The 17,807-nt window shown below is 37.4% G+C and overlaps 2 protein-coding genes across 2 annotated transcripts; one reads left to right on the top strand and one right to left on the bottom strand.

Moving 5' to 3' along the window:
• Nucleotides 1-1,309: 1,309 nt before the first annotated feature.
• Nucleotides 1,310-12,424, top strand: LOC107662589 (rab5 GDP/GTP exchange factor). The gene is given in 12 exon segments (XM_074186912.1): nt 1,310-1,436; nt 1,880-2,092; nt 2,173-2,309; nt 3,636-3,805; nt 3,949-4,033; nt 6,047-6,167; nt 6,250-6,276; nt 6,278-6,339; nt 7,841-8,097; nt 10,809-10,891; nt 11,831-11,860; nt 12,391-12,424. Coding segments are annotated over 11 exon segments (1,185 nt in total). The 5' UTR covers nt 1,310-1,436; nt 1,880-1,913.
• Nucleotides 12,425-13,996: 1,572 nt separating this feature from the next.
• On the bottom strand, nt 13,997-17,213 carry otol1b (otolin 1b). Its single transcript, XM_016452655.1, has 4 exons — nt 16,820-17,213; nt 15,118-15,207; nt 14,958-15,029; nt 13,997-14,880 (listed from the first exon to the last, which is right to left on the bottom strand). Exons 1-4 carry the CDS (start codon nt 17,211-17,213, stop codon nt 13,997-13,999), a joined length of 1,440 nt encoding a protein of 479 aa, XP_016308141.1.
• Nucleotides 17,214-17,807: the final 594 nt, after the last annotated feature.

The following is a 17,807-nucleotide window of genomic DNA, read 5'->3' as shown; positions in this document are numbered from 1 at the left end:
CAAAATGATATAATAAATGATCTGTGGAGTATTTTGAGCTGAAACTTCACAGACACATTCTGGGGACACCAGGGACTTATATTACATATTGTAAAAAGGGGCATAATATGTCTCCTTTAAGTTAGCTTGTGTACTACCTCACACTTTAAACTTGGCAATACTGTTAGCCCAAACTGCGTTTTATGTTCCTCATTTTTAAGTCGCTTTGAATAACATAGTCTGCTAAATTAATACTTATGACTGGTTTTGTGGTCCAGGGTCACAAATTTTACAAATAAATTTACTAATAAATTACTATTTGTTGTAAATAATTATATATTTAGAATTTTTAAGTATATAATCAAATGTATAGCTAAATTATGCTTTATGACTATATATGTATTCGGAATGTGCAATTATACATTCAGGATCTATAACTAGATTGGTCGGATTTCTGTCATTCTGCTAGTATGAATACATTTCTGGGCCCTTCAATCCCTGCCGGTACGAGACTCGAACCTGCAACCTTTGGGTTACGAGTCCAACTCTCTAACCATTAGGCCACGACTTCCCCAATCTATAACTAGATTGGTCGGGTTTCTGTCATTCTGCTAGTATGAATACATTTCTGGGCCCTTCAAAATATGTGATGGTGCACATAATACCAGAGAACTGTGTCATTCATAATAAGCATTTCTTATTGTTTATCGTAGAGCAACACCTGTTACACTCTCCTCAGGCCGGAATGACATTTGAACAAATTGTAAAGTGTATACTGTAGTTAGAATTTGAATTTATTTAATTTATTTATTGCCCATACTGCAAAAAATATATATTTTCAAATATATCATTTATTCAGGAGACCCATTCACCGGTAAAAACAGTCAATCAGCAAAGCAGATTATGTCTTCATTAAACTAGAAAAGCAAGTCTAAGCAATACTTGTACTAGGCAGACTATTTGACTATCAGTTGCTTGGGTTTTTTGCACACATACAGTACAAAAACCATGGTCTGTGGGTCACACTTAGCCCTGAATACTGCTCCAAATCAGTCATTCAGGATTATGAGGGTTTGCTTGGGTTAAGTGGACTGTGCTTTGGCTTTTATCAGACATGGGAAAGTCATACACTCGATAGCACTGGAAGTGTGGATATTTGGGCAGGGCAAATCTTGTAGTTCTATAGTTGCAAAATAAGGTGGATAATATTTTACAATTTATGAGTTGATTGACTTTTATTTTATATCGGACTTTTATTTTGACGCCTGGCGCGCAGGAAATGCGTCATCGCTTCCTGCGGTAAAGGGATTTCCGTCAACAACACAAATAAATGTGATCAAAACATCAACGAGGAGCGGTAACTAGTTATTCGTGATCTTTTAAACTCGCTGGGAAGAGTAAAATACATCCAGATAAAGCTGTTTTCGGTATTCACCTCTGTACGAGAAGTGTGACACGTAAGACAGAACGCTGTTATTGTTATTAACGCTTTGAAGATCTTGTTTATGAACTAATTTGTTTAGCATGTACAATAACACTTGGTATTTCTGTTAATTCAGAGTGATTTATTTCACTGTGAGCACACAACAGTTTTCAGGAGACGCCTTTTCTTTTCAAGAATGATAATATATACTGTGGTACTGAATAATGACTTGTTTTTTTTATGTACCATGGTTTTAATGCAACTGATAGGACTCAACTTGCAGGAAGAGTCTGTTTTAAAACATAATAATAATACCATTTTTAAGTGTCACTGGATTTTATAAATGTAGACGCAGCGTCCTCTGAATCCTTTAACAGCACTGACTGACAGATCTGTCTGTAGAGAAGTCATTCAGACATGGCTATTATCTGCTGAATATGTGGCATGATTAACCGGCTGGGATTTGTCTTTATGCAGGTTACCGACACAAGCCGGTTTGTTTCAGTGCAGGATGAACGCTCAGCGGGTGCGCAGGGGCTTCAGCGTCCAGCAGTCTGACCTGATGTGTAAGAGAGGGTGCGGTTTCTACGGCAACGCCGTCTGGCAGGGCCTCTGCTCCAAATGCTGGCATCAGGAGAACCAGTGCACCTGAGCCAAGCAGATCGAGGACGACAGAGCGCTGGCCGAGAGGTGAGAGACTGGACGATGAATGATGGTTTCACTCTCCTGTGGTCAGCTGCTGTAGTGCTATGTGTCTGTGTCTCTGTCAGGTTACAGAGAGAGGAGGAAGCTGTGTACGCCAGCAGCCGTGAGGAGGCGCGTTCACGACCAGAATCCTCCAGAACACACACTGTGCCCATAGTGAAGAGGCTTTTCACCTCCGCTCCCAAAACACCTGCAAGGACAGGTACGACCATGAGTTTACAGTGCGTTACACATAGGGTTCATTTGGTCATGGAAACCTGAACATAGAATAAAATCGTAAAAATGCATTAAAATTTCCATTGTGAATATATATATATATATAGTTAGTTAGTTGTGAGTGCAATCCCTAACAGGGTCTTAAAAAGTCTTAATTCGCCCTTCCAAAAGTGTAAGACCATAAAAGGGTCTTAAATCAGAGCAGAAAGTCTTAAATCCATACAGTCATGGCATTAAATATTGCATGCACTGCAAAAAATAATCTTCTTCTGCGTTATTGTCTCGTTTCCATATACAGATATCTAAACATCTTTACATAGATGCAAACACGAAATCTTGTTTCCTGAGAAACTGAACAAAAGTAAGTGAGTCTATGCATGAAGCAAGGACAACTATCTATCATTGGGAATGAAAACTTGTTTTCACTTTGAATTAAGTAGTTTTTCTGAGGCAGATATTTGTACATGTTTTAATCATAAACTCACTTCATTTTGACCAGTTTCTCAGAAAACAAGGCTCCTTATGTTATTTCGCTTCTCAAGTAAATGCATCTTGATTTAAGAATCTTAAAAGACATTTTAGAAAACAATCCACAAATGCTGAGAACGAATGTTACAGTGTGATCACAAGGTACAATAAAAGTTCCATATTCTAGTGGTTTGAAGCAGAGGTAATCATTTTTTTTAATTAATTAAAAAGTAATGGAGATTGTATTTTAAAACTTTGCTGTGTTGTTGCTAATACAATTTATTGTTTGCTCCCAAGGCGTTTACATTTAGAGAGCATATTGACGTATTGTGTTCTATTCAGTATATTCCTTAAATTTTCTTTACTTGGTCTTAAAAAGGTTTATATTGAACTTCAAATCCTGCAGAAACTCTGCCTAAATATCCTTGTACAGTAATCATGAACAACTGGAATAAATATTCAAACAGACAATAATTTGCAATTGTCACTCAGTTTGGTTTTCATTTTTATAATTGAATTGATTTCCTTTAAATTGGCAGAAAATACCTTCCATAAGTTTGTAGAGGTCATGTTTACAGTAATGCACTTGCAGTGGAAGTATACAGGGCCAATTCTTTCTTTCTTTAGTAAGAATAGCAAATTGTGAGACCCACAATATCGGATGTGTGTAGAGTTCAGTGAAATGCAGCATCAGCAAGTTTTAGTCTTTTCTGGGCACAGTGCAGTAGCATTGCACACACTCATGCCATTAAGCTCAACCTCAGAAAAAAACGAGAATTTCAGCAATTCCAGAGCTTTCAGTCATGTGACGGCGTTTGTACATCTCGCTCGTGTTCTCGCACAGATGCAGGAGCTCCAGAGACAGCCGTGAGCACCTCGCTCAGCCGACAGCCCAGTGCAGAGCGTGATCATGTGACACAGCGCTTCATTGACTTGCTGAAGCCCTTCCAGAGACCTGGATATGACATTTTTAAACAGTGCCATGCCTTCGTTGAAAATATTGCACACAAAAAGGTGAAACACAAGTATGCTGATATTTTCCAGCATCCATGCTTCGGAAGCAATAAAAGCTGAATTTTGTATTAGATCTCAATTTGCACAATTTTTTTATAAAAAGATTAGTAACTGAATGGTTTTTCTTTCTGCTTGCGCTGTAGGTGGCAGCAGGTGGTGAGGATTTCTCAGACTCTGTGCAGGATTTCTATCAAAACATGTCGGAGTACTTACAGAACAACTTTAAAGGTACAACATGCAAAGTCGAGTTTTTTGTTGTTTTCGTGTAAATAATGAATCGGAGAGACCTATTCATTTATAAGATTTACTGAATTGACTGTATAAGGGGTTGGCAACCTTTTGTCTTGATTTTTTGAAATTTTTGTCATGAAGTGCCATTTTTAATTTCTCTAGTTAAGTCACAAACTTGCTTATTTAAATAGTAACATTATAGAAATGCAACAAAACAAAAAGTGTTAGCGCATCACCATCATTGTGATATGTGTGTGTGGAAGAGGCAGGAGTCTGTATACGAAGTTATAAATGTACTGTAGTATGACTGAAGCAAAACAGACTCATGCAGATTAAGTACTACTGTTGTGCTTTGCTTTGTGTAGTAAGTGGCTTGTGATATTCAGTGGTTGCAGAAAGCGGTTTATTCCGGCTGCACACTTGTGTTGACTTGCAGAGTTTGATTTTCCTCACACTGTAAAAAAAAAAAAAAAAAAACTGTTAAATGCATTCATGGAAATAATGGTTAAAGTTTTTTTTTTTTTTTTTTAATAAACTCAATGACTGGCAGAAGCAGCTGCCAAACAAAAACTGTAAAATTAAAGTAAAATATCCTAATTTATATACTAATTTTTTTAGATGTTTTACAAAAAAACACTTTACAGGCATTTCCTGGATTCTTTTTCTGTAAATGTAAATCTTTTGCAGTTAACCATTTGTTAACAACAGCACACATGCATGAGCTAACGAAACCATCACTGCATCAGCAACTACACAGTTACTGGTTTTAAATAAAGCAACATGCAGCATCACACCAGTGTTTCTGGGTCTCCTCCTGCACTGAAGCACAGACTCTGCTCTTCAGCACAACGGTGACCCACAAAACACAGACATCAGAAACCCTTTAAATCCCAGCAGAACATGAAACATGAACAGATCTCTAGATCTGAGCATCTTCACTCACTCACTTACAAACCAGTCTGACTTTATTTCTTTCACTCAAAACCTCTTATTGAGAATTAACTGAGGTTTAGATGTTGATGTTTTATTGAAAGTAATAAAGGTTGAAGTCACCGTTGTGGAGATCAGTGTTTGTTGGGATCTTGACTTTTTAACACTAGTTTTTCTTTGGCTGCTGTAACTGTGCGTTTTTAAAGCGCATTTGTTATAGCAAAAGCTGTGAGAGAAAACCTGATCTGATGAAGTTGGTTACTTATTGATTATGGTTCAATCATCATGACGTGGCCTGATTCACTGATCTCATCCAGTGTCTAATCTGTGAGTATATTATTTTATTAATTTCACATTATTGTAGCTCTGGAATACTACTGCATGATACTCCTGTCCTGCTTAGACATTTTGAACATTTTTAAGTCATTATGCAGAGAGAGATCTGTTCATGTTCTGCTGCTGACAGTCATGTGACGTTGTATTTATTTATTTATTTTTACAGTGAGGGTGACAGATAGTAGTAATTCAGGAAATACCTGTAAAATAACAGTGTTTTCAGCTTATTTAAATAAGGAGATTTTACTTTAATTGCATCATCTAATGTTTTGTTATTGTATTTATTACAGAATATTTTTGTCATTTTACGTACATTTGTATATAATTTAAGAAAACAGAAAAAAATACTATATAAAAATACAGCAATTTTTCCGTATAGAAAAAAAAGTGAATTACTGTAATTTCTCATTAATGCCGTAATACTTAAAATAACAGCCAAAAAGTTAATTTAGAGATAATTTTTCGTAGTTTTGACTACGATTTAAAATAAAAGAAAACAACCTGAAATAAATCAGTTATTTTCTGTAAAATTAAGATTTTTTTTTTTTTTTACAGTGCACATTAATTTTATTTATAGCTGCTAAATTACTTAAACGGGTTATGCAACTAAGAGGAATAATGCAGATTGTTCTGCATGTGCCAGAGGTCGCCGACCCCTCCTTTATATAGCCACGTTGATATTACTTGCTCATGAAAGCAGATAGTTTGCCACATCTCTGACAGTGGTGTGTAAATGTGTGTCAGGGTCTCCAGATGTGATGGATGAGGTGGAGCGGTATGTGATGAGCCGTCTGTATGAGCAGCTCTTCTGCCCTGACCACACAGATGATGAGAAGAAAGACTTGGGCATCCAGAAGAGAATCAGGTGAAAGCGTCTGCCAAGCCGGGGGAGTTGAAATGCGAAGACTAATAACAGTGTGATGCTTTACGTGTGTGTGTGTTTGCAGGGCTTTGCACTGGGTGTCCATTGCGATGCTGTGTTCCTGTAGACGAGCAGATCCCTAAAGTATCAGACAGTGTGGAGAGAGCCATAACAGGTACAGACACCTGTGTGCGGCATTATACACTCACTGCTGATTTACAGTGAGCTTAGGACAAAACTTGCTTCATAAAACAAACAGTATTGGTCCAGTTTTCTGATTTGGTGAGATGCATTTGCAGCAGTCATACAATAATCAATATGCAAGTACATTATTCAAAACATTTAAGTAATAGTCCACCCAAAACATGGAAATTCTGTCATTGTGTACTCACCCTCATGTCCTCCAAACCCATATGTGACCCTGGGGCACAAAAGCAGTGTTAAGTCGCTGGGGTATATTTGCAGCAATAGCCAACAATACATTGTATGGGTCAAAATTATAGATTTTTCTTTTATGCCAAAAATCATTAGGATATTAAGTAAAGATCATGTTCCATGAAGATATTTTGTAAATTTCCTACCGTAAATATATCAAAACTTAATTTTTGATTAGTAATATGCATTGTCCTATCCTAACAAACCATACATCAATGGAAATCTTATGTATTCAGCTTTCAGATGATGTATAACTCTCAATTTTGAAAAATTGACCCTTATGACTGGTTTTGTGCTCCAGGGTCACATTTGACTTTCTTTTTATTTTCTTAGATTGAGCTGCTTCTAGTCAATTCTCTCAGAAGTCAGTGCCTTTTTTGTTGTTGTAAGATTGTGCTTTTTGAGAGATATGAATATTTGAATATAAAGATCAACTACATATATAAGAAGGATTTGTAAATATATAAATGGTCTGTCGTCGGGGAACATGAGTGAGTACAAAGCATCGTGCTATGATCTCCGACGGGCGGTAAGAGCCGCCAAACTCCGATACAGGGAACGAATAGAGTCTCATTTCCAGCTAAATGACTCTCGACGCATGTGGCAGGGACTGAGGACCATCTGTGCCTTTGGAAATAAATCCTCTGCAGCTGTGAGAGCAGCCCCGTCGCTGGCTGACGAGTTAAACTCTTTCTACAGCCGCTTTGAATGCAATCGAGGCAGCATGACTCTGCCGATCAGCGCGTCAGGAAGCTGCAGACAGAGCAGCGATAATCATGTAATCACTGTGTCGGAGGACGAGGTTCGGAGGGCCCTAAAGCGAGTGGACGTCAGGAAAGCAGCAGGTCCTGATGGGATTTCTGGCCGTGTTCTGAGGTCCTGTGCTGATCAGCTCGCTGGCTTGTTTACATCCATCTTTAATAAATCCCTTGCTACCTCGGTAGTTCCCAACCCCTTTAAAAAATCTGTCATCATCCTTGACTTACATTTCACTGCTGGTCATATATTCCCTATATAACCATGTTTGTGACAAATAAAAATCTTGAATCTTGAATCTTGAAATGTAAATATTCACATTTGCAATGCATTTGACCTCCATAATTCACCATTTCTGGCCAGTAAACACGTAATGCATTACACTTTGCTGAAAGATTATGAAATCAAGCATTTTGTTGTTAAAAGTTAATACACTGATGCACCACGCATCATGTAAATGTTGTAAAGTTAATTTTTTTTAATAGACCTGATCGACTTGGACTCTAAAAAGGTTCCTAAGGAGAAGTTGGCGTGTGTCACCAGGTGTAGTAAACACATCATGACTGCCGTCCAGGGCAGTAAGAATGCCGCCGCCTCGGCTGATGACTTTCTGCCCACTCTCGTCTACATCGTGCTGAAGGCCAATCCACCTCGATTACACTCCAGCATCCAGTACATCACACGCTACTGCATCCCCAGCCGCCTCATGAGCGGAGAGGACGGCTATTACTTCACCAACCTGGTAAGGCTTCACTGTCACCTCATGCTTTCGGGGGGTTTTTAGGAAAGTCGCAAAGTACTTTCAGATTTTGGGAGCTGTATGATTTACAGGAGCCTGGATTAAATCCACTGCACTCTGATTCTGAAAGCTTTTGTCTTAATCATAATAACTATGTCTGTCACTAGTATAACAAAAGAGCCATGCAAAAGAGACCAAAGAGACGTGAGAAGGGACTCGGACAAACCACTCTAGTATGGTCTTCAGAAATAAAATCTAGCCTACTTTATCTGTTCCTATGGGGTGCATACAAGACTTTTTATACACTGAAGTTGTGTAGTTCTTCATATGGTGCATCAGATTCTTTTGTGAGGGGAGCTTGACTCCTTCCTCATTTTATTTCGGGACACCCGCTAAAGAATTTCCCTCTAACAGTTAAGAACAAATTTTATCATTTTTTTAACAAAAAGATAGACGATTAACTGACACAACAACATTTTGCATCAATATTTTAAAGTTATGGTCATTTCTATTGAAATTATGTTCAACCAACAAACTACATTGAGTTAGAAGAACTTAATTTGTAGCATAAACATATTTTTAAATTGATTACTCAAAAAAAAAAAGTTGCACCTACTAATGGATTTGTGGGCCTGGAAACAATTAATCTTATCTTTTTCGGTAACCACAAAAACGTCAACATAACAAACTCTTTTAAATTTCAAACATAACCGCAATACACACTAACAGTTTATTAACACATTTTAACTACCAGTCATAAGGGTCAATTTTTGGAAATTGAGATTTATGCATCATCTGAAGCTGAATAAATAAGCTTTCCATTGATGTATGGTTTGTTAGGATAGGACAATATTTGGCCGAGATACAACTATTTGAAAATCTGGAATCTGAGGGTGCAAAAAAATCTAAATATTGAGAAAATCATCTTTAAAGTTGTTCAAATGAAGTTCTTAGCAATGCATATTACTAATCAAAAATTAAGTTTTGATATATTTACGGTAGGAAATTTACAAAATATCTTCATGGAACATGATCTTTACTTAATATCCTAATGATTTTTGGCATAAAAGAAAAATCTATAATTTTGACCCATAAAATGTATTGTTGGCTGTTGCTACAAATATACCCCAGCGACTTAACACTGCTTTTGTGCTCCAGGGTCACGTTAATGAGAATCCAATGAAAATCACTACTGAAAATGAGAAATACAAAGAAAAATATAAATGTTTTTTATTGTTTGGAAAATAATGTTACAATGCCAAAACAAAAAAAAAGTCTCAAAGATTAGGCCTAAGCTTAATTTCATTATAATTTATGTTGAAATATTTAAATCTATAGTTTCTTGCACTGATTTTATTGCTAGTTTATGCAGGTCACTGAAGTACTATGAGAATACGTAACTTATTAGTATTTATTTCAGTTTTTTCCCAGCTGTGGAATTCTGCATCTTGTTATGTTTTCTGGCCATTATTATTGGCATTAGTGGCCGTTTGAATTAAGAATTAATAACAAGGACAGAACTGTTGTGGGTTAGGTTTGTATAACTGACCTGTTAGTATAGTTGAGTCAGAATCTGGTGTGAGATGTGATCTTTACGCTAGGATTTGTTAAGGCATGCAGTAGTTATGCTACAGATGAGCTTGTGGTTTAATGCACACCAGCGCATTAGTAAACAAGAACTCACTCCGTATAACAAATGAATCTTTAACACGGTACTATTTAAAAATGTACGATCACATATTTATTTTCTGTATATTTCACTTTCAAGGAAATGCTATTACAGTATGAAAGAAAGAATTATGATTTAGTGAGTTAATTATTATAAACATACTTTTTAACCCTTTGTTCTATGAAAAATATTGCTTATGCATGCAATAAACAATACTCAGCAGAGAAAGGTGGTTAGAGTGGGTGTTATATAGTGAGTGAGGTGATTAGAAACAGCTGTGTGCAATGAGTGCAATCAGTGCAGTGTGCAAATCGTGCAAAGAATGATGGGATATGTAGTCCGGGGTGCTATGCAACAGTTTGTGTTGTGCGAGAGTCAATGTAATGGAAAGGGTGACCTCTGGTGGTGAATAAACGGAAGTCCATGGACAGGATTCGTGACAGGTATGTGGTACCCAGACAGTTTGTAACTTCATTTAGTTAGCTAAAAGATCTGGGTATGAAGCCAGAAAAATGCTATTTAAATAATTATAAATAAAATGATCTCCTGAAGGAATAGAAAACACTGGTGTCTTAATTTGATCTCCGGCTATGTCAAATATTAAGATGGACTTCGGTACATAATTCACAAAAAAGATAAACTGATATGAAAGAAAGAAATGTTTAAATAAAATTGTGAAAAAACACTCAGAAAGTGCACCACACAAATGTTATTTTGAAAAAAAATTTTTTTTTGTGCAACAGTCTCAGAGGAGTAATAACTGAGCTTCACATGAGCTTCACATGATATCTGACAGACTGAGCAAGTCTTGTGCGTATGAATGTGCATCTCCAGTTGTTTCAGATGGTTACTAGCACAGTTTAACCCCTTGTTTTAGTGCAGTGGTTGATTGACAGCTCAGTGCGTAGCCTTTTGCACCTCTTCAAACATATTAGAGCCCAAGAGTGTTTGCGATACAAATGGTCATCACTTTCAACCACCTCCAAATGTGGTTGAAAGTGGACAAGCTCAAAACATTTTGGATCTTGTTTATACCTTTATATAGCGCTGTCTACCAGTGATCGGCTTGACCAAAATGTGGGATAAAGCAACATACTGGAAAGACTGGATGAAGACATTAGCCACTTGGTAAGTTACTGTAAAATTGCCAGGTTGGCCCTTTCTGGGAAATGTACCGCATCTGCTATTCACACAACAGTTTACCCTTAAGATACCATTCATACATCAGCACCAAAATATCTTAGAAATAAAAGGTAATTTTAAAGAGGCGTGTCTCCTTTAAGAGTTCGATTTAAACGGCCACTGCTGGGATTGGCTAACATCTTTGCATATGAAATAAGTGTTACATGTCGGACTCTTTTGAAAACTTTTACTACTTTTAAAATATTACAGCTGCCAAGATTAACTAACCATGAAATATTATAGCATTATATTTAGATCCGGATGCATAAAAGCTTGCAGTGCTGAGCATTGTAGCCGATCACGGTCATGTGTGTTGAGCATGAGAATGCAATGATTTTGTTGTTGCAGCTTGACTTCTGACCTCTCAGGAAAGCTTTCATCATAATGCAGTGCAAGCGCGATGTAAACAAGAGATTCGCTGAGCAGAGAAGACAGTCAGAGTCTTTGAAAATATCTGCCACAGCAGTGGTTGGTCTTCTCTTGGGCAACGTTGTATTAAAAAGCTTGATTTAAATGCCATCAGCAGTGAATATAAATGACAGTGTTTGTCATTTTGTGAGTTTTGTGTTTTAAAGGCACTTTGCCGTTTACAGTCGGGCTGCTGTAAATTTTAGATTTGTTTGTCAAAAATTATAATAGTGAAATGTAAGAAAGTGCTTTGTTGATTGGTTAAAATATTCAAAAATATTGAAATTGGAAATAATATTTAAACAACAAGCAATGATAAAACAGTATGTAATAAGTGCTGTAGAACAGGTTTATTACTCCACATTATTATTTGAAGTTTCTATTGTAATACCTTGGTCATGTGTAATTTGTAAAACATGTAACTTGGACTGTTTGTGCTTTTATTATGTTGAGCTGCTTTCTTGTTTTCTGTTTCAGCCATTTTATCTTTACAGACAATGTCGCAAGGTACGCCATAAAGTTATTTGCTTTGAAAAATATGTATAAAAATCAAGATTGTATAACCAATTACACTCTTAAAAATAAAGGTGCTTCATAAGGTTCTTCAAGCGATGCCATAGAAGAACCATTTTTGGTTCCACAAAGAACCATTCAGTCAAAGGTTCTTTAAAGAACCATCTCTTTCTTACCTTTTTATAATCTGAAGAACCTTCTTTCGCCACAAAGAAGCTTTTGTGAAACAGAAAGGTTCTTCAGATGTTAAAGGTTCTTTATGGAACCATTTAGACAAAAAGGTTATTCTACGGCATCACTGTGAAGCACCTTTATTTTTAAGCGTGTAGCTTGAGAATAGTGCAACATTTTGTAAGACAAATAATAGGATTTTTATTTCCAGAACCCAAATTATTAGACATAAATGAGCTGTGTTTTCTTGAAGGCAGAACCTTTTAACATTAAAACGTTCCTAAATTGTGTCTCTACTGATGTGAAATCAAACTTTATCCATTTAAATTGGCCTTGTTTTTTGTCTCCTTTAGACACCATACCAACTCCAGATGCTCAGTTAGTTGAAAATACACTTAGCTTTTGGGAAATAAATAATGTAAAAAAAAATGTTTCCATCTGTTTTGAAATATGCTTGGAATTTCAGTTTTTTTGAGGTTTCTAATGAAAGCGTCATGAGTGTAAGGAGACATTCTTATGCAACTTCAATTTGCATTGAGTGCAACATTGAATGTTTTATATCAGATGAACTGAACTGTTGGTGAACACTCGTGAGTAGTGACTGAGCAGGTCATTGTTGGGAAGGGTGAAACACCCAGCTACACGTAAATGGGAAAGGCCTTATTATAGGATACTACATAATGGAAAAAAAAACACTTGGATGGCACCTGCCTCATCCTCCAACACACACATTACATCAGGTCAGAAAACAAGATCCTGGGACATATACTGTACCTGCAAAGGCAAAGTGAGAATTCTGGACCTGAGGCCTGTGTGGACCTCATAATGTAAGTGGCTAAGTTATTTAATCATTACAAATGAGCTTCCTTGTTTTGCCTTGAATAGCCCATTAGCCTTTAGAACATGGCTTAAAATTAGTCAAACACAAGAATCAAACTTTGTGTTCAGAAAAGCATCTTACATCATTTTTGAGTCTTATAAAACCATCAGTCAGGTTCCTGATGATGCTGCATTAAAGCAAGATTCAGAATTAAATGTAATTTTGGTCACACTTTATTTTAAGGTCCAATTCTTACTATTAACTATGACTTTTGTAAACTCCTAATTTTGCTGCTTATTAATAGTTAGTGAAGTAGTTGTTAAGTTTATGTATGGGGTGGATTTAGAGATCTGAAATATGGGCATGCAGAATAAGGCATTAATATGTGCTTTATAAGTACTAATGAACAGCCAATATGCTATTAATGTGCATGCTAGTTAATAGTGAAAATTGGTACTGAAAATAAAGTGTTACCATAATTTTGTTTGCAGACTTTGTACATTTTCAATTTGTTGCGAGGAAAGTGAAACGTTAATCAAAGTGATATTTCTTGCTTGATTTTATTACTTTAGTGCTCAGAAACCCATCAGCCCAAAGCCTACATTGTGATTTGTATTTCGTACAATACATAACATATGATATGATTTGACGATTCGTTTATTTTGTTGATCCTATCACACATGATGTTTTACTTTGTCAGAATCATTCAAATCACACTTTTTGTTTGTTTTTTGTCAAAATCTCTTATGTCTGAGCGGTAAATACGGACTGTATACCAAAAGGCAAAATAATTAAAAGAAGACATGATCTAATCCAAACAATTATTTCCTCATCAGAAAGTTTTAACATGTACTGAATGTTCAAAACAGTCGGTACAAAAGAGATGCACAGTGCTCTCACATGTATGACAATTTTGTGGATATGTAGTTTAGATGTTTGTTTGTCTAAAAAGATAAACTTTTTAATTTTGAAATAAAATCTGGTGTGGTTAACAAAATGGGATACTCGTTTTAATACTTGTTTAAACAGTACACTTCTGTCTCTCTATGATAAAAACACATCTACTGTAATTGGTCGTACATTCCTCCCATGTCCATGTCATGTAACGTTCAGTTCGAGATCTAGCCATGAAGAAGGTGTTAGTCAGGGTAGAGCAAGAACCCAGAGAAGGTGCTGTCATCCTCGCTGCTGGAGTAGACACCATTCCAGTCTCTCAGTGTCTCTACCCACACCTCGTCTCCCACATCCAGCTTCAGGATCACTAGATTGGATGCCTGGTCAATGTCTTGACCCTGTAGGGTGTCTCTCGAACGTACCTTACGCACCCCATTCACCACCAGAGAAGCACGCAGCGGCTTGTTTCTCACCGTGATCTGGTAGGAGAACACATAAACTCCTGAGTAGGTGCAGTTGAATTTGCTCGTGACTATGTCGTAATGGTTTTCTCCATTGTAGAAGACCTTGTCGAAGCGAACTGGAAATCCCGATGGGGGAAAAGACTTGCTTGGATATAGGCCGACGCTGAAAGCAGACCGTAGTCTCGGTCCACTTTGACCCATAGAACCCTTCAGTCCCCGTAGGCCTCGGTCTCCACGTTTCCCTTGGGGGCCACGGTCACCCTTCATTCCCCTCAGACCTCGTATACCTTTGACTCCTGCTGGTCCACGTGCTCCTGGCTCACCCTTTGCTCCGGGAACTCCTGGTTCCCCGCGTTCTCCGGCGATTCCTGGAGTCCCGTGCATGCCGTGTTGCCCAGATGAACCAGGGTCTCCACGCACACCTGGTGGTCCAGGATCACCTGGCTCACCTTTCTGGCCCCTGTCACCAAGTAAACCGCACTCTCCTCTATCACCCTTTTCACCCTTTTCACCAGTCATGCCTTGGGGTCCCGGTGGTCCATCTTTGCCTGGCTCTCCCTGGTCACCTTTTGACACATTCAAATTTGGATCTCCTTTTTCTCCTTTCGAACCTTTGAATCCTGGCAATCCAGCTGCACCCTTCTCACCTTTAATACCCATCTCACCTGTTTAGTCAAAAATATATTTAGTTTATACATCTTATTTACATTCACAGGGGAACCTGATCTATAACTATGTTCACCTTTCATTCCAGCCTTTCCCTGGATGCCTGGAGATCCAGTGAATCCTATGTTTCCTTGATCACCTTTCTCTCCTGTTGAAAACAATAGGAAATCTCAAACATGAATGTTATTTCAGATGACATCACCAAGATTGCAGTTAAAATAACCAGGATAATGTACCTTTATCTCCTTTAGGTCCTGTAAAGCCCTTTGGCCCAATTGGGCCCGGCGTACCTTTGGGTCCAGGTGCTCCCTTTTCTCCAGGTGGGCCTACAATATGGCATTAAACAACATGACAGAAGCCAGGTTTTTCCCCACATACCTATAGTAAATAACACACTTAGGCTGATGATACACAGGGCAACTTTTTGAGCAATGTTGCCGGGCAACTTTGGCTAATGTTGCCGTCAACGGGCAACCAGGTGAAACACAGGACCCTCGACCGATCTAAAGTATCCATATAGAAATGTGTTAACCATTCTCAATGGGAAAGTGCCCAAGAAACATTGCTCAAAAAGGTTGCCCCATGTATCATCAGCCTAAGGGCCAGATTTACTAACAACTGCTGTCTGGGTTTACTAAAGACACACAGTGAAAACTTAGCGATGAAAAGGTGTGGACACAGTTATTTTTGCAGCTGACCTTATTGCATATGTATTTGTAGGAGTTTCCCTTTCAGATGCAACATTAATGTAGGGGAGGAGAGTACTTAAATGTCCCCTCCCCCTTTGAACATAGACGTGAAAATGCACTATCCAAACTTAGATTGTTGTAATTCATGAACGCTTTGGAGCTCAGACCTAAGGTTGGAGAACACAATTCCTCAGATTATTGCTGAAGTGAAAGCAAGAAAAAATTGAAGTATTATTATATTAAAGTTAGAAGTAAAATATACTGTACTAAAAAGACTTATAATCCATTATAAATTAAGTGGATTTAACGGTGTTTATTGCGTGTTATAAATAATCATACTCATAAAAGTTCAATAACCACAAATAAGAAAGTTTTATAATGTATCATAATTGTTGTTATGATTATTTATGAGATGAAACAACATATTATAAGTTTTTTTTATAATGCATTATGCATTCATTACAATGCCTTTAGAATACCCTTATAATGTGTTATAAATATGGGCTTCATAGAAAGTGTTACCAAAAGTTTTTATTTAATATAAAATAAATATTTCACAAAAATATATTGGAATCTACAATTGCTATAAAATCAAAGCCATATATAAGTTATGTTGCAAATTTGAAGTTGATATTAAAAAATTAGGTTCCTGTGAGACCATATTTAGATGTTATAACAAAAATAGCCACCGGCTGACACCCAAACTTACATTTCTGTCGCAATATTACTTTTATCACAAAATATTCTGTAATATGACACTTGACACCACCCACTGGGGGGAGGAGCCCGTTAAAAGTTTTTTTTTTTTGAAAAGGCAATACAAAAAGAGCATCAAGTTGACAGTGACAGTTAAGGGGCTAATTGAATCCTGCAAGGTGATTTACTAAAGTTTGCTGCAGTCAGCTTACTGGTATTTGCACTATTATCCAACACCCAAAAAAGCCTGTCTTAACCCATTTTGCACCTGTGCTCTTAGTACATTACACGCACCCAATTTTCATTGCCTCAGCTTGTTTGTGATGCTAATTTGTGCTGCCTTTGGTAGATTGCCTTGGTCAATAACTGCATCGGTCTCACACTAATTTGCCCTGGGGTGCGTCTCCCAAAAGCATCGTTAGCTGGACTATAGTCTCAAGTTCCATTGAACACTATTGGTAACGATGGAACTTTTGGAAAACGCACCCGTTTAGTAAATCTGGCCCTATTTTGTTAAAAGAACGTATAGAACGTATGACTTCACTCGGCTGACCTGGCAGTCCTATATCTCCTTTGAAGCCTTGCGGGCCTTTCTCTGGAGGGCAGCACTCACAGAAGTTGAAGTAGCATTCATTGTAGTCTAGCGTGTAATTGTCTTTGGCCGTGGTGGGAGATGCGGTGGTGTCTGTAGGGTAGTCTATATAGCTGTCAGCAGGAACTGTAGTGCTCTCTGTGACGTGCACAGGGAAGCGCTCTCTGGTTTTGGTGTAGTCCACAATCCGTGCTGTGACTGTAGGCTTGCCTACATATACAGTGGTTTGGACCACCTCTCGGGGGGGTTTCTTGGTGTACTGGTACTTCGGCCTCTGAGTGGGCTTGATTGTGTCACACGAGGTTATAAAGGTCAGTGCTATTACAGTTATGAAGAGAGCGCGTTCAAAGGACATTCTGTCTGTAGAGAAAGAGGAGAAATGTGAATAAGCATTTACAGTCCTGACTGGACCAAACATCATCTGAAAACAAAACAGAATAGTAGTTATGCTATTCTGTGTGATTGAAGACATTTCAGAGCTTGCGTAGCTGGAAGCAGTTGTGTTCGTGCCATGGGTGTGTTTTGGGGTAAAGTTCTCAGCCATATATTACAGAAGTGAATGGAAACAACCTTTAAATGTTAATAGCTAATAACCAGTGTTGGGTTTAATGCATTATTACTGTCATTTAATTACTTTTCCCTTGAAAACGTATAAAGTAAGGGATTACTCTCAGTTGTTCTATAATTTAATTACAATTACTTTTGATGTAATTGCATTAAATACTGTTTAGGCTATAAAACAATTCTATATAAAACAATTGTGGATTTAACGTCAAATGTTAAAATGTATGTTTTTAATATAACGTTCTCGCTTTAAATACTTTGGTCAGTCCAAGAATAATTTATGCATTTTTATATTATTTATTAGAAAGAATTAAAAGATCAGTTTAAAGTCTATCTTTGTATTGTTCAACTAGTTGAGGTTAATATAGGATTTAGAAAGTAATTA

Source organism: Sinocyclocheilus anshuiensis, unplaced genomic scaffold (assembly GCF_001515605.1).
Source record: "Sinocyclocheilus anshuiensis isolate Anshui unplaced genomic scaffold, SAMN03320099.WGS_v1.1 scaffold1478, whole genome shotgun sequence".
NCBI classification, from domain to species: Eukaryota; Metazoa; Chordata; class Actinopteri; order Cypriniformes; family Cyprinidae; genus Sinocyclocheilus; species Sinocyclocheilus anshuiensis.
This window is presented reverse-complemented; position numbering and strand designations above follow the sequence as displayed.

Coding starts and splice junctions, on each gene's coding strand:
- otol1b (XM_016452655.1), bottom strand. CDS start 17,213: ATGTCCTTTGAACGCGCTCTCTTCATAACTGTAATAGCACTGACCTTT. Junction 15,208..16,819: donor AGGAGATATAGGACTGCCAG/GTCAGCCGAGTG, acceptor GCCATATTGTAG/GCCCACCTGGAGAAAAGGGA. Junction 15,030..15,117: donor AGGACCTAAAGGAGATAAAG/GTACATTATCCT, acceptor TGTTTTCAACAG/GAGAGAAAGGTGATCAAGGA.